The 17471-nt window shown below is 41.2% G+C and overlaps 1 protein-coding gene across 1 annotated transcript in view; it reads left to right on the top strand.

Moving 5' to 3' along the window:
- Positions 1-2220: 2220 nt before the first annotated feature.
- Tram1 (translocation associated membrane protein 1) overlaps positions 2221-17471 on the top strand; it is a 36920-nt gene continuing 21669 nt past the window's right edge. Inside the window, exons 1-5 of the mRNA XM_069990909.1 lie at positions 2221-2464; positions 12667-12730; positions 14183-14304; positions 14427-14543; positions 15916-15974. Of these exons, the coding sequence (XP_069847010.1) occupies positions 2342-2464; positions 12667-12730; positions 14183-14304; positions 14427-14543; positions 15916-15974 (485 nt within the window). The 5' untranslated portion in view covers positions 2221-2341. The remainder of the gene's footprint in view (positions 2465-12666; positions 12731-14182; positions 14305-14426; positions 14544-15915; positions 15975-17471) is intronic.

The following is a 17471-nucleotide window of genomic DNA, read 5'->3' as shown; positions in this document are numbered from 1 at the left end:
ATAATGGAGGACTGGGGATGTGGCTTAGTGGAACAGTGCTTGCCTTGCACGGGTTCGATTCTTTAGTACCACATAAATAGAAAAAGTCAGAAATGGTGCTGTGGCTCAAGTGGTAGAGCAATAGCCTTGAGCACAGAGAGGCTCAGGGACAGCACCCAGGCTCTGAGTTCAAGCCCCAGGACTGGCAAAAAAACAAAAAACAAAAACAAAAACAAAAAAACTACAGTCTTGACAGACAGGTCAGTCATGGAATTAGTAAAGGTTTTAAAGAGACTTGGAGAAACAGCAGACCTTTCTGACTGGGTTTATGAGAAGACAAGAAAATATTCCAGAGGCAGTAGCAGATACAGAGGCAGAGCAAAGTATGGGAGGGCAGCACACATAGCTCCACACTGTGAGGTGCCAGGAGATGAGGTAGGGCTTACAGGGTAGGTCCAGGGAGGCTGGGCCAGGTGAGTTTCCATAGGCTGGGCCCTGTCATAAAGGCCAGTCATGCTAGCATGACAGACAAGGGAAAACACTGAACAATATTGAGCCTGCTAGAAGGATTATTCTAACATAAAAACTGGAAGTGAAACTTCCCAAAAGGAAGGGAAATACTAATACCTGACTAAATTTATAGATTCCCCAACTCCCTGCTAAGCACTTTCCTTGGATCTTCTCATTTAATTGCTCAAGTGAGTGCCACAATTATCTCCATTTTATGGAACCCATATGGCCTCCTTCAGGTCTCAGGCAAATGCTCCTTCCTCAAGCTGCCCTTTATTTCACTCCTGGGTCCTTAACTCAATTTAACAATTTTCACCTTCGAAATCTTGTTTAAAGACCTTTCTCCCCCTCACCACACTGAAAACCCATACAAATGGGTTAATTTAAATATCTCCTTGAGTTCGGAATCCCCAAACGTCCGGCTCATGGTCAACTCCAGTAAGTGAATGCATGAATAAATGAATACCTGAAATAAATGAGCAAATTGAATCTCATAGAGATTTAGTAACTTGTCTATGACCATAAAGGTAGTAGACTGCAAACCCTGACTTAAGAACACTTAATGATTCCACCAGGTAATATTATAGGAAGAGACAAGCCTTCTCCTGGGACGAAGGCAGCGGGAAGTGGAATGGAATTGCCTAGATTGCTGGTTGTGGCAGGATGCTACAAGGACTAGATCTAAAGTGAGGTTAGGTTGAGGTTTCGCAAATGCAGTTTCCAGTTAAAAGAATATTAAAGGGTTCCTCATTAGGGCAAAAACGTTGAAAGAGTAGTACACGTCTAACCAACCAAAATTATCTTCCAGGATTACTGTTGTCAATAAGAAATATGATATTCTTAGGAGAGGCTATGAAGGCTCAATAGCTAGGTACATATAATCATATAAAATACTGATCAGAATGTAAATGCAGCAGTGATACTCGACACAATGTTGAAAATGATCTATTCCAACTTGTGGGTGGGGACAGGAGGGAAAAACTGGGAGAGGGCGAGGTTAGGGGTGACATGTTCAAATGTACTGCTTGCCCCCCTCAGGTAGCTGTAACCTCTTTGTACATCACCTTTACAATAACAATATTTTTAAAAGAAACATTAAATAGGTGAGCCCAGGCTGATCCCACCGTCTCCGTTGTGACACTCAGTGTGGGGAGTAAAGATAAAAACAACCTAAGTAGGAAAAACTATTGAAACTACTTTTTACAGCAGATGAAAGAAAGAAAGAAAGAAAACGGTGTAGGGTACAGTCTTTTGAGATTTCTCCGGCGGCCGGTGAACAAGCTGACCATCCGCACGGAAGGAAGCCTGGGCACCCCAAGCCCAGGGGTGGCCAGGAGCGCGGGAAAACACGCCGGAGGACCTGCGTGCCTTCGCAGTCTGTTGACCAGGGACAGGAAGCTCGCGCCGCAAACGACTCCCAACTCCCAGCCTGGGATCCCGGCAGGGGCGCGCGCAGCTGGTGTCCCGCCGCCCGCGGATACCCGACCGACCTCCGAACTCCAGGTGGCGCTGTGGGCTGGCCAGGGCGGCCCCGGCGCGAGAGCGCGCCGCGTCCTGAGTGCGCATGCCCGCCCCCGCTGCGGGCTGGCCTGCTGTGCTTTTTTTTTTTTTTTTTTTTCCCTCCTCTTTTTTTTTTTTTCCGGGCGGCCCCGGCGGCTGCGTACTGGCTGTGGGATGGGAAGTGAAGCCCCAGCGAGCGGCGGCGGCGGCGGCGGCGGCGGTGGCGGCGGCGGCGGCGGGGCGGTGAGTGGCAGCCCGGGGGAGGCGGCGGCCGCGGCGGCGAGTCGGTGAGCAGCTGGAGAGCGCGGAGCCCGGCGCAGCACCTGCAGGCACGGGCGGTGAGCCCCCCACCATGGCGATTCGCAAGAAGAGCAGCAAGAGCCCCCCGATCCTGAGCCATGAGTTCGTCCTGCAGAATCACGCGGACATCGTCTCCTGTGTGGCGATGGTCTTCCTGCTGGGGCTCATGTTCGAGGTGAGCCCGCCCCGCGCCCCAACCGCCCACTCGGCTCCAGCCCCACCGACCCCGGCCGGGCCCGGGTCTCTGGCTCGGTGGTCCCTCCCTGAGGCCGGGATCGCAGTTAGGGTGGAACACGGGGCGGGGTGGGGGGGGAGAGTGGATGCCGTGGGACCCCCCCACACACCCCGGGAGACGCGGCCCCAGCCCCGAGGTGCGGGCCTGCACCCCCTCGTCCCGTTCGCCCCGAGGCCATCCCGGAGATGCGGGGCTCCCGCGGGCCTCGCCGGCGCCCCGCGGACTTGGGGGGTGGGGGAGGCGCCGCGTCGGCCCCCCGGCCCCGGGCCCCGCCGCCCCCTCGGGCCGGCCGGCGGCGCCGCGCAGTTCCTGGTTCCCGCGAAGGGTTACGTGGCAGCCGGCGAGGGGCCGGCGGGCGGGGGCGGCCCAGCGCCGGGGAGCCGGGCGGGCGGGCGCGGTGGGCGGATTGGGGGGCGGCCCGCCTGGGCCGCGGCGTGGGGGGGGGAGTGGAGTGGAAGGGGAGGGACGGTTCAGGAGATCGGGGTGACGAAGGGGGGGTCCCCCCGCCTCCGGGGAGGATCAAGACTGGGGCGGAGGAGAAAGTGACGGAGCCCCGCGGCGGGGTGCTTGCTGCCTGCTGGGAGGGCGGTGGTCGCTGGACCCCGGGAGGGGGGGGACGCACCCCGATGCTGTTCGTTCTTGACTTACGGCCACTTCCCGAACTTTCTGGCCTGGCGCTGGCTTTTTGCCGTCCTAAAAATAAATTTTAAAAATTTAACCCCCCAAAAAAGGCGGGGGGAGGGACCTAAATGGAGGTTTCCAGCAGCCCGCGCCGGCACCGGGCCGGGGGAGGAGAACGTCGGGAGCGCGTAGATTCTCTTCCCACGCCCCTCGTGTTTGACGACTTACTTAACAGCTGTTGAATGTGGTTAATAAACTTTGTAAGGTGAACGTGTGGCCTCCCACGGGTTTTTAACTCGCTCCCCGAGACGCAAGCCCGTGGCTTTCCCCTTTTTACACGTTTGGCCCCGTGTCCCCGCAGATAGACTCAATGTTTTCTTTATGTACTGATGTGTCTCATTTTCTCATTTCTCTCCGTATGGAAGACAAAGATTATTGTTATTTTTTTTTTACTAGTCTATTACCAGTTCCAAGAATAGTGCTTTAAAAATACGAGTGAAATTAAGAATCTTGAGAAAAACTAATGGAATAAAAGGCTGCTGGGGAACCAAAAGATGAATGTTTGTTTGCATTTCTTTTTCTTTTTACATTGTTGTTAGGTAACTTTTTTTCTGAATCTAGCTAGAGATTTTATTCCTGATAGTTTCATGTATGGTAGAAACCACTATTTAAAGGGTAGCAGGTTTAGTTGACAGGAAACAGACTAGAACTAACATACGCCACAAGCTTACTATCCTGACCCAAAGCTGAGATTCCGTTTTCCGCCCTTTATAAGGATATAAAAATCACTTATCTTCATATAGCTATTGACACAGGATGGAGTAATGGGATGTTTAGGCGTGACAGTTTACAAACTATTATATGAATGTATAATACATTGATGAAAGAAGTTAAAAAAATGCGGGGTAGTGGGGACAGGGAAGTGAGAGGAAGTCGGGGTCAAGCTCATCATGCTGCTGGAAATACTTCAGCAAAACCTCTTTGAACAATGAACATACACGATGAATGAATGACAGGACCAAAAGCACAGGTCCTGTTCAGGTGTGGGTCCTAGTGGGAAGAGAAAGAACCTGGAGTGGTGAAAGAGGGTGACTGGGTCCTATGCTTTATGTATACATATGGAAATGGAACCGTGAGGCTTGTTGAGATTGGTTTGGTGAGGGAAGAAGAGGGAGAGATGGAGGTGAGTCTGATCAAGGTAGACTGCATTCATATATGAACAACTCAAAAGGAAACCCCTTTGTACAACTAATTAATGCTAATAAAAATGTGGAGATTAAAATGATAAGATCGAGTGTATAGTGCTTGCTTTATTTTTTTTTTTTTTGAGGGGGAGAGTGGAACTCTGACTCTAGCATGTTAAGCAAATGCTCTACTGCCTGCATTCCTTTCAGCTCCCAGTGCTTGCGTTGGCATGTGCCAGGAAGGCCCTGGGTTCAAATGACAGCACCACAAAATAAGGAGGATGAGGGAGGAAGGCATGAAAAGACCCAGGGAGGAGAAGAAAGGGGAAAGGGAAGGCATTTGTACTCCTTGAATTTGGTACTTATATATACTTTTTTCTCTGATACTAAAGTAATACTTGTGTATATGCAACATGTGGTAGAAGACTGCAGACATTCAGGAATATCATGACTTGTAAGGCAAATGATTTGAATGAATTAGAATGTAAATCAGAAATTCTGACACTTGGTATTGCTATAATTTTGCTTTTATCTAAACTAGTTCTCATTCTTTTACCACATTTTCAAGGAAGTTCACCACCCAAATTTTTCTGTGTTAGCAAATGAATAGATTTTCACTTTCATGTCAGCAGTAAAGTAGTTTTGTTTGTCTTTTGCTAGTCCTGGGGCTTGAACTCTGGGCCTGGGCACCATCCCTGATCTCTTTGCTCAAGGCTAGCACTCTGCCACTTGTAACCCAGCTCCACTGCTGGCTTTTTTGAGTAATGTATTGGAGGTAAGAGTCTCATGGACTTTCCTGCCTGGGCTGGCTTCAAACTGCAGTCCTCAGATCTCTGCCTCCTGAGTTGCTAGGATTACAGGCGTGAGCCACCAATGTGGGGCTAAGTAGGAGTTTTAAAAGTTATTTCCAAAGGAATGTTCAAATAAATGGTGCACCGAAGAGGGAAGTTTGTACAGACTGTTTGCTTTCCTTACCATATGTTAAGAATTTTAGGATAGTGAAAATATGTTATCTATTGATGAGATGAGTTTTGCATCTTAGTTAACAAAATTATAGAACTATAGTTTTGAAGTAGAGGTTTTTGCAGAACGGTTAATGCATTTGTGTAAGTATATTGAGGAAATGGCAGAGGATTTATGAGATAGGAAATAACGTACTATATTACAACCAAAATGAAGCTAAGTGAGTATACTATAAAACTAAAGGTTGTGAAGCTAAAGAGATCCATATTCAAGGAAGGGCCTATGTGGGCTTAAGCTTCAGCAGGCCTCATTGGCTTATTGAAAGAATCAGGTTTACTAACTTGTATTATGCCTCCATCAGTGTTCAGCTGAGAAGAACATAACTTACTCCTTGGAAATTCATCTAAGTTGTAAAATAGTTGACAACATTTTTATATGTGAAAGTGTCCAACAGTTAATACAGAAAAGATTAAATAGACTGAAGGAATAAGGAAGTAATCTGATTAGGAGAAATGTAAGAGGGGTTTCCAGTAACTTTATATTGTTGAAAAAAAGTTCTTGTAAGTGTTGCAATTGTAGTTTTGTAGGTTTTTTTTTTTTTTGTTTCTATTTGTTTTTGATTTTTCGTAGTCAGTAGCTGTCCACAGAACATAAGTGTAATTATGATTTCATCTTTGAATTAGGACAGTTTGAACAGTCAAAAAAATAACAGCACTTAAAGCTTTCTAAAAAGTAAGGATGCACAAGAGGAGTGCAGAGTTAGGGATTCACAGAGAAATACTTCCTTCTAGAAGAGAGTGACTGTCCACACAGAAGGTCAGAAATCTGGGGGTTGCTTGTGCCTTTCAGGTTTGGGGAATCTTTGCAGCTAAAACAATCTTGGAACTGTTTTGGAGGCTTGTTTCATTTTTAAGCATGGCTTGTTTTAATGATAATTTTAATGATAAAATTTGTTTTCTCTTGTTTTTAAAGTAATTTATGTATGGTGGTGAAGTGAAATTTGATATTAAGAAACTGGCTTCACTTTTTAGGAACCCAGTGTGTATAGCAACTTAATAGAGGTCTGAATAATTCATATTTTTTAATAGATGGAGACCAATAGTATTAATGTGAAGTATAAGAGGCCCTCTAATATCTAGGAGAATGACTTCTGATTTGATTCTTCTATTAGCCCTTTTGGGGTTTGTAATTTTTTTTCTTCTTATTCTGCTTAATGTCACATGTTAAACCAACTGGATGTCAGATTTTAATTTTATTTGGAAGCCTAACATAAAAGGATAATTGAATTTTTGTTGCTTTTAGAATTTCATGCTAAATTTTGAGGAATTTCATTTGTTTGTAAAAGACTCTGACACAAAGTTTTCTTAGCTGTGGTAATGGTAACCTCCTATCACAAACTAGAGACAGGATGTAGCGGCAGGAGAGAGGAGTCAGTGCGTGTGTATAAAGTCTAAAGAAAGAAAAGCTATGTGAAATTCAGTAATCAACGTGGTTAAAATGGTTACATGAAATTATGTTAACTTTGTTAACATAAACAAGCTTCTGTTCTTATTCTGTAATGAATCCTTGCCCAAATTTCGATATACGAGCTTTACTAGACTTTTCTATTCTTGTCATCTTCATCTCTGTCTCACTTTGGAACTCTCTTGAAGAGCCATATTGTAGACTTTTCTTTATTTTCTTTTTTTAAATCATGTAGATCTGATTTTTCTCCAGGTCTTGAATTCCAATGTAACAGAGGTCAGCCAAAAACTTACCTGCTATTCTGCTACTTGTATGCTGTGCTGATTCTCTCTCTCTCTCTCTTTTAGTCTAATTTACTTGCCCATTTATTCATTGGATTACTTGTTCTCTTTATGATTTTTTTTAGCTGATTGTATATTCTAGATATTAATCTTGCATCTGTTGAAAAGCTGGTGAAGATTTTTCTCCTGTTCCAGGGGTTGTCTCTTGGTTGTGGTAATTATTTCTTTTTTTTCCATATATAGATTTTTATTGTGAAAATACCGTACAGAGGGGTTACAGTTACATGAGTAGGGTAATGAATACATTTCCTGTCAAGCATTGTTACCTCCTCCTTTGTTTTTCCCCTACCATCCCTTCCCTCCCAACCTCCCCAACTCCTTCCTCCCCCTCCCCAAGTTGTAATGTTCGTTTTCAACATAGTGTCTTCTATATCTCACTATTACAATATGTCAACCTGTATCCTTATTTAAAAGCATTTTGCTATGTCCCTTCCCCTTCTCAAATTATAAATATATATATACAAGATGCAGATGCTCTATCTTTTTTCAGCCTTTTTTTTTTTTTTTTGGCCAGCCCTGAGGCTTGAACTCAGAGCCTGGGCACTGTCCCTGAGTTCTTCTTTTGCTCAAGTCTAGTACTCTACCACAGCACTACTTCTGGCTCTTTCTTTTAATGTGGTACTGAAGAATTGGACCTAGGGCTTCATGCATGTTAGGCAAGCACTCTACCGCCAAGCCATCTTCCCAGCCCTCTTTTCAGCCCTTTTCCTGCCCTCCAGTTAATCAGCCCCTCCCTGCTTTGCTTTTTTTTTGCCCCCTTGCATATGCTTCACTCTCCTTTATCTATAGGGATGCTCCTAAATCCTGAGTGGATGCCCCAAACCACATAAACTACCAAGCCCTATATGTTCTAATGTTTTTCCTATTCATACACACCTATAATAAAGTTTAATGAATTAGGTACATCAGGAGATTAATAATAAAGTAGAACAATTATAACAAAATACTATAGAGTATGTGAATGTGGTCTCCCTCAAAATAGGGTTATGCTTACTTGTCCTCCTTGTGATGAGAGGAGATGGTATACAATGAGATGAAGTAAGGCAAATGCAAGTGTTAATTAGTCTGCAAATAAAGGCTCCTGAACCAAGCCCTGCCTTGATGGTTAATCTGATAACCAATACTAACTACCAGGCTAGTAGCACATACAGCACAGATACATTGAACAAACATGACTTCTATCCTGGACTAGATGAAGTGAGACAGCACAAGATTGCATCATACTGCTTAAAAACAGCCCACAGCTTAAAACTTAATGTTTACTTTTGGAATTTTCCATTTAATATTTTCAGATTGCTGTTGACTATGAATAACTGAAATTGCAGGAAGTGAAACTGAGTAAAGGAGATGAATGTTTATGCCTTTTTTTTTTCCTTTTCATTTTCTTTGAGACAGGTTCTTAATACATAGCCCAGGCTGTCCTCAAAATTCTACATTCTCCTTGCCTCAGCCTTCTGAGTTCTGGGATTATAGGTGTGTGTCACCACATCTAGCTGTTTCTGACTTTGTGCCTCTCAATTCACAGATTGTTGAGGGATACTAGAAAAAGTTACATACTTGTCCAGCTAGATAATATTACAATCAAGATTTTTAGCTTCGGGCATTAGCAATATCCATGTTTTACTTTTCCTAGCTAACTTCTTTCCATGTAAGAATTATGTCCATACTTTTTAGTCAGGTCTTCATTATTGCTTAACGTGTGACATTGTACAACAAAAGAAAAAGCTTACCAGATACAGATTTCTTCAGTTTCCTGCCTTTTGAATTTCTGTATCTTATCTGACTTGTACATTACAGGTTGAGCAGCTTTCATACCAAAATCCAGATTGCTGTAAAAGATAAAACTTTTGAAGCACCAGTATAAAACCACAAGTAGACCTCACATGACAGATTGTGCTCAAAACACAGAGCCATTAAGTATGCTTTTAAATCACCTTCAGGGTAGGTATAGAAGTTGTATCTGAAGCATGAATGAATTCTATGATTAGAGTTGAGTCCCATTCCTAAGATTTCTCATGCATCTGCAGGTATTCCATAGTTGTAAGAAATTTGAAATGCAAAATTCTTCCGATTCCAAACATTTTGGAAAGGGGAGAGTCCACATATCTACCTTTGCTACCTCCTCCCCAGCCTAAGAGGGAACATTCAAGGAGACTTCGCCCCTTTTCACAGCCTGTGTGCTTAACTTCCCTCTTCTCCCTAGCACCTTTGCTGCTGCCCACACATGCAAGCTTTGTCTCCCAACTGAAAACACCAGTCTTCACTTGGCTTCTACTGAATTTCACGTTCTTCTCCTGTTATGTTCTTCAGTTCATTGCAGTTGGCTGCTTCTCAATGCTTGTTGAATCCACTCAAGCCTTGGCCAGTGCTGCTTACATTATCTGGTCTGTTGCACTCTCTCTGACAGCCACACCCCTCTTGGACATTTAACTTTGTTAACCTGCCCCCCCTTTGAAACATTTTCCTCAACTTTGGGGATGCCAGGCTCTCTTCAATTCTCTCCCTGCCCTCTGGGTATTTCTTCTTCATTGTGGGGACTATGGTTGCTTTCTGTTAACTAATTTTGGCTCACAGCTTTGGAGGTTTCAGTGTGTAGTTACTTGGTCCTATTGCTTTTGGGCTTGTGGCAAGACTATGTACGTAATGGTGGGTTACATCATTCACCTCAAAATGGGAAAGTCAAAGTAGAGAAAAGTAGAGAGGTGGTACGGGCGGGGGGGAGGGAGAGAGAGAGAGAGACCTCCAATCAATTTTGGAGGTCATACTTCCACTCACTGGAAGACCTCTTATGGGGCCTGAACTCTGGGTCTGGGCACTCCCTCAGCTCGTCAGCTCAAGGCTAGTGCTCTACCACTTGACCATAGCACTACTTCTGGCTTTTTCTGCTTATGTGGTGCTGAGGAATCGAACCCAGGGCCTCATGCATGCAAGGCAAGCACTCTACCACTAAGCCACCTTCCCAGCCCCCTCTTAAAGACTCTTAACATCTTATGCAGGAGAACAAGCCTTTGGAGACATTTATCCAAATTACAACAGGACTTCAGTGTTGGCTTTTTCTATGCCCTCTCCACAGATCTGATGTCTTTCCTATAAATACGACACACCTTCTATATAGGATTCCAGTACTCCACAGCTCAATCTCTGTGTAAATAGAAATCTGTAAGCTAGGCCCTCCCTGCTAAGATCTAGATTTAAGTTTTAGCTACCTGCTACTTTCTCTACTTGTTTATATCACAGAAATCTCAGGATGTCCAAACTCACTTTCTTCTTTTTCATCCCACATCTCTTCTTTTTGTCTTTCACTTTTATTAGTAGTAGTTATTTAAGCTGTAAATAAACATCAATAATCTTTGACTTTGTCTTTTATTTATTAAGCCCTATTCTATTTCCGGAGAATCTTCTCTGTCCACTCCCACTGCCTTCTTTCAGGCCTTACTTACCTTTCTGTAGGCTCTTGCAAAGCCTTCTACTTGACATGCTTACTTACTCTAAGTGGTATTTTATCTCTATCAGGTAAAAATATATGACTATTACTATTGACCAGTTGCCTAATATTTGCTAGGTCCCATAGTAGGCTCTGAGCATACTGTAACAGAGAAACAGGCATTGCCCTAGCACTTAGAGAGTCTTTATAAAGAATGAGACAGAAATTAGTATGATCATAGCAAAGTATGTGTTCTGAAGGAAGGTAAAACAGTTCTCATTAACCTGACAAAGAAAATGCCCTACTCTAGGAAGACAGCAAAGGCTTCCTTGAAAAATTGTGATTGAATTGAGATCTAAACAAGATTCTTAGAAATGCCAGGATCCTGTGGTGGAGGGACAGTGGAGACCAGGGAGCAAGAGGAAATGAAGATGAAGTTGAGGAGGCATTAAAGAGTCACATATGGAGTTGGTAATGGAGTATAGGCCACATAATCCTAGAAAGCCGGGAATCCAAAGAAAGATTTTTAGTGTAGGTGGAGAAAGGAACATAATGACACTACTAGATTATTGTAGTTTTGGGGTACAGAAGATCTGAGGGGGCTTGAGAGACCACTTAGTAGGCTATAGTCAGCAGCCTTCCTAAAAAGTATAAATAGACATCCATCACCTTAAAATCCTCCAGTTGTGTGAACTACTCAAGTCAACAAAATGCTTTCAAAGCACTCAGTAATTTCTGGACTTTTCTGCTGTCTTCCCTGAAGACGTTTATGCTATAGTTGACACTGTGTGTACTGCTGCTTTACCTTACCCTGTACTGCCCTCTTCAACCTCTGTCCCCTGTCCCCTCTCGCTGATGGGAAGACTTCTGTTTCCCAATGTCATGTTGGGAACAGCCCCCCCATCTTCTCTGAGAAGCATTTCCAGAACAGGCTTTGTTTCTTACCCCAGGAAACGAAATTCACTGTTTGTCTGTCTACTCATTGTGTGTATGTTGACACTGACTTGATGGTATTACAACAGTTTTATTTACCTGTCCTTTTGACACCGCTGAGCTTGTCATGGAGGCTGATTTGTTTTCTTCACTGGGTCTGTGTTTTTGTTTTTTGTGCTTATCCCCATGCTTGAATTCAGGCCCTAGGTGCTGTCCCTGAGCTTCTTTTTGCTCAAGGCTACCACTTGAGCCACAGCACCACTTCCGGCTTTTTTCTGAGTTGTTTGTTGGGGATAAGTGTCTCACATACTTTACTGCCTTAGCCGGCTTCCAACTTCAGTCCTCAGATCTCAGGCTTTAGAGTGGCAAGAATCATGGGCGTGAACCATCAGCGCCTGGCCTGATTTGATTTTGGGGTGCGTGCATGCATGTGAGTGTGTGAGTGTGTGTGTGAGTGTGTGTGTGTGTGTGTATGTGTGTGTGTGTGTGTGTGTGTGTACTGTGTACGTACCACTGTGCCTGCTATTTATCCAAGCTGAGTTATCATTCCACTTTCTGTTTGTTTGTTTGTTTGTTTTTAGGTCCGGTCATGGGGCCTGAACTCTGGGCCTGGGCACTGCCCCTCAGCTCTTCAGCTCAAGGCTAGCACTCTACCACTTGAGCCACAGCGCCACTTCTGGCTTTTTTCTTTTTTTGCTTATGTGGTTCTGAGGAATTGATCCCAGGGCTTCATGCATGCAAGGCAAGCGCTCTACCACTGAGCCACCTTCGCAGCCCCTTTACTTTACTAATAGTCAAGTCACTTAAACATTAGTTGTTTGGGAGATTAATACTTAGACACTACATTTGATATGGTTTTTTCAAATGCTATCTGTGCTTTTATTAAATTACATTCAAAAACTTTGTCGATGGGAGCTTTGTGTTCATTACATAGTTCTGTGGTAGAGAACCATTTGTGAAGTCGTTTACTGTAACTGCAAGAGGGTGTCACTTAAAGTTGGGGACAAATTACATAGTCTCATTTAAATTGCAGAATTTAAATTACAGAATTATCATAACTCCCACATTCAACCCAGGACATGAGGCACTCCCATTGAGCTGATAGGGGTGTGTCTAGGATACCTCAGTTCTTAGATTTGGGAGCCAAATCTATAATGTTTTTATACCTGGTTTATTTGAGGGTTATAAACTCTTTTTTTTTTTTCTTTCTAGATAACAGCAAAAGCATCTATCATTTTTGTTACTCTTCAGTATAATGTAACTCTCCCTGCAACAGGTAGGTAGTGTTCATTAAGAATTTCCTATTGTAGTAGTTCAGTTAAATAAACTGGGACATATTTACAAATACTTGATTCTGCATTCATCCTCATAGCCCATAATGAGACAGATATTGTTTTGATGGTTTTGTTATATAAGATCTGATTATTGATTTGGGTTGATTTTGTCCTACATATTGTATGAGAATCCATATTATATGTTTAATGTTTATCTTCTTTTTTGTGTGTGAGTAGCTATGAAATTCCATTGAAGAACTTTATGAGTTGCTTTTTCCAATCTATTAATAAGAAAAAAATTTTAAATCAATATATTAAATTTGTTCCGTGTCCTTTACTTAAGGCTTCTATGGGCACAATGTACTGTTTCAGTTTTTCTGACATATATGTTATATTTTGTATCTAAAATGGCCTTTATTATTACACATAATTATTTTGTTTGCTGTTTTTAAATTGTGTTCTACCTCTTAGCAATTATTTTGATTACAATGTCATTAAACTTTAGGAATTACCAGGTATTTGCCTCCAAACTATACTTTAGGTTTCTATTTCAAAATTTTTTATTTCTTTGCAGTGTGAGAATCAAGTTGTTATAGGAAGCTGGCTGTAGTTGAATATAGTAGTATAACTAGTGTGAGTGAGAGATTGATATATCTGGTTAATTAAGTGTGAATATATTCAAGCAGTTAATCTGAACTAATGTTTTTAATTTGAATGTGAAATCCAGGTACATGACATTGAGTGGGGTTTTGGTTCAGTTATATGTAATTGTATAAATACTTTATTTGATCACTTAGATATCAGATTATATAAACCTACCATGTTCTTTTAACATTTAATTATTCCAGAGAAGTTCATTTTACCTAAATAGACTCATACACATAAAACTTGAGAACAAGTATCAGCAAATCACAAGATTTGATTATTTGTTTTGAAAAAGTAAAGCAATTGTAAGCATTAAAAATTTTGAGTAGTCTTGGCCTCTGGTTTGGCTGCTAAATCAAAACTAAGTCAGCTAAAGATCAAGTCAGTGTTTCCACCAAAATGATAATGTAGTATTTCATTTGAAAGTAGGACTTTTCAAAAGTTCCTGAAAAGAGGCAAAGAGACCAAGTGTAACTCTTCTCAATTTGATCTATACCCTTGAGATAATCCCAGGTTAGGGAGTGGGGTCCCCGTCCCCCGTTTTTTGGTCTGTGATGGTGTTACTAACATTTGTCAAGTCTTTGTAAGTAATTTCTGAAGCTTTGGGTCTTTAGATAGCATTCTCCTCAGTTTTTATTGCCCCCTAAGACTTGAGAAGTCTAGGAACAAATTAGGATGTTTTTAGAGACCTTTTTTTAAAAAAACTGGGTTAGTCTTCTTTCGTTTGTTTCTATAACTGTGTTGTATTTAGTGCTGTTTTTATAATCTTATGTATATTTTTGTGTATGTGTGTCCTTTTTGGCCTTCAGAGGAACAAGCTACTGAATCAGCGTCCCTTTATTACTATGGTATCAAAGATTTGGCTACAGTTTTCTTCTACATGCTAGTGGCGATAATTATTCATGCCATAATTCAAGAGTATGTGTTGGATGTAAGTATTCATTCTTAGAAATCTACATTTTGTAAAGCACTAGCTGTCCATGCTATGATAGTCATATATTAAATACATTTTATAATTTACTCTTAATTACTAATAGCTGTTTTTATTTTTAGAAAATTAATAGACGAATGCACTTCTCCAAAACGAAGCACAGCAAATTCAACGAATCTGGTCAGCTTAGTGCATTCTACCTTTTTGCTTGTGTTTGGGGCACATTCATTTTAATCTCTGTAAGTATGTCATTCTTATTATTGTTCTCCATTCTCTTCTTGATTAGAAACTCTATTAAAGTGACAGTGTGAATTAAGCATGCTAGTGATCAATGTCTCTGTTAGTTTTTTGTGTTTTTTTTTTGGTTGGTCATGGGGCTTGAACTCTGGGCCTGAGCATTGTCCCTAAGCTCTTCAGCTCAAGTTGAACGCTCTACCACTTGAGCCACAGTGCCACTTCTAGTTTTCTGGTGGATTATTGAAGATAAGAGTCTCACAGTTTCCTGCCTGGGCTGGCTTTGAACTAAGATCCTCAGATCTCAGCATCCTGAGTAGCTAGGATTACAGGCATGAGCCACCGGCTTCCAGTTCTATTGGTTTTTTATACAGAAAAAATTCCCTTCACTGTTTCAGAAAGCCATCTGCATTTGTAATCATTCTAGGGATTTTTTTTATATCTTATGATCATTTTCAGATACCTGTATATTAGCAAAAATAAAATTAGAATCTTTACTAGGTCACATGAGCTACAATGTTTCTAGTCACTCCCTCCTTCGAAAACATTCCAGTCGTTTTCCAGACAACTTAAAATGTATAATTTTTCAGGGAAAACAATCAAAAGCTTGGGTTGTCTCACTCTAGTGAAGAGGGGGAAGGCAGTATCAACTTTAATCTCTGAAATAAGAATCCCCTACATTTTTATAATATTTCATGGTTTCCTCATTTTTTTAGTTTTGTTAGGCACATAATTTCTTTTTTTTGCGGGGCGGGGGGGGGGGAGGGAGGTCTGGTCATGGGGCCTGAACTCTGGGCCTGGGCGCTGTCCCTCAGCTTTTCAGCTCAAGGCTAGCGCTCTACCACCACTTAAGCCACAGCACCACTTCCAGCTTTTTTCTTTTTTGCTTATGTGGTGCTGAGGAATCAAACCCAGGGCCTCATGCATGCAAGGCAAGCACTCTACCACTGAGCCACCTTCTCAGCCCTGCACATAATTTTTTAAATCATCCTGTTAAAGATGAATAACAGGTAAACTGAATTTTCCACTTAATGTTGGAGATGAGATTAAAACTCAACTTTTCAGTCTCAATGTATACTTCATTTTGCTTTGCTGTTTTTATAATCCTCTTAGATGTATGTCAATTTCAATTTACAATCTGTTGTATACATTTTTTTTAAGTCATATAGTTCTTTAGGAAAATATCCTTGTTACAGATATGTCATTTAGTTGTGGGGGAAGTTTGTTTTTTTAAATACATAACCAATTCAAATAAGCAATTAAAATGGTAATAAAAATAATGAAAAAGTGGACTGTCAAGTGATGTTTGGTTCAATGTAATCTGAGGATCTAAATGTTTGCTTGATACTTACAGGTAAACTATGTCTTCTTTCTTAGGAAAATTACATCTCAGATCCAACTATATTGTGGAGGGCTTACCCACATAACCTGATGACGTAAGTCATTTTTAAGAGGCCTTTTCTTTATTAAAAACTAATCATATCACAAGCAGATTCATAATTACTATTCCCATTAGAAATTCAGGCAAATACATAAAATAAGTGAAACTGTCTTGGCAATTTCATTGCCTTTTGAAAAAGTCATTTTGGGCTTTTTAAAAATGATTATCTTTTCAGCATATTTATTAGCATAAGGCAAATGATTTTAACAATTACCTTAATTTGATACGCCTTGTTTTTTCTTTATTCACATTTATCTTTTCTCTTAATAGCTCCATCTTCTTCATGCTTTTCATTCTCCCCCACATCTCTCCTCAGTCCTTGTTTTTTAAGTGGTTCAACTGTTTCACTTCTTGCACTTAGGTATTATAAGGTTTCAGGTGCTTTCAGGAGCTCAGTGGTTATGAAGATATTTAGATAAGTTCGTCATTCTTCAGACCTTAATTTTCGTTGCTGATTTGTTTATACTGGTTTATGTTTTATGTGGATTCTGCTTAAGGTCCTGATTGTTTTATTCATCTAAGTCTTATATTGCCCATTTCTACCAAGACTTAATAGCAGTGAGAACTCTCCTTTTCATTTTATATCCTTTACTTTGTTAGGTAGATTGTAGGTGCTTGTCATCTACCATCTCACTAAATACCATCTTCAATCCACAGTAAATACATTGTGATATGAGAACTAGAGAAAAAGACTTGAAGAAGACAAGAATAATATGACTGTACATCTCTTTAAGTCCAGCAATAGTATCCACTCTAATGAATCATTTTCTGACTTTAAAAAATTACATTAATTCAGTGAGCTTTTACAAAATGGGGTTGTAAAAATTAGACTTTATGTAGAACTATTTTTCCCTCAGAAATGAGTTTATTCGATGGGCTTTATGTATTTTACTTTAGACTTCTGGGGAAGAGGGGAAGGAAGGGAGAAAAAGTGGGATCAGAAAGATCACTGGGAAATCATGTAAAGAGGAGACGATTGTTCTAGACTGATCTCATGGGAGATTCTCCTGTGCCTTATTCTTGTCTTATTTGAGTGTTTTTTCCATGTTCCAACCACATAGAATTGCAACAGAAGAAAACAGGATATTTGACTTTGGGATTGTCTCAGATTCCAGTGATAATTAATGTATGAGCCTTTGCTTTGTGCCAATCCTTTTCTTTCTGGCCTATATTAATTGTAAATAATGATTTTTATTGTGATATTTGTCCAGGTTTTTTATTCCCCCTTCTTGTTTGCTTTTTGATGAAACCTTACAAATCTGTGGGTTGATCAGTTCCTTGTATTTTTAGTCACTACCATGACTTATTAATCAGTATTAATTCACTTGTAAATAAAAGGCTCTGGCTCCTCTCAGACAGTGTGGGTATTAGCCACTGCCTTCAGATACTATCTGCCTGGTGTTTTGCTGAAGTGACTGATGGGCAGAGCTCTGCTAGGGCCCTAGAGGATCATGGCTGCTGAGGAGTTGTCTGAAATGATAACACAAAGATA

The sequence above is a fragment of the Dipodomys merriami genome, unplaced genomic scaffold (genome assembly GCF_024711535.1).
Source record: "Dipodomys merriami isolate MVZ:Mamm:240054 unplaced genomic scaffold, mDipMer1.0.p SCAF_4, whole genome shotgun sequence".
Classification (NCBI taxonomy): domain Eukaryota; kingdom Metazoa; phylum Chordata; class Mammalia; order Rodentia; family Heteromyidae; genus Dipodomys; species Dipodomys merriami.
Note: the sequence above shows the minus strand (reverse complement) of the source record. Positions and strands in the feature narration are given on the sequence as shown.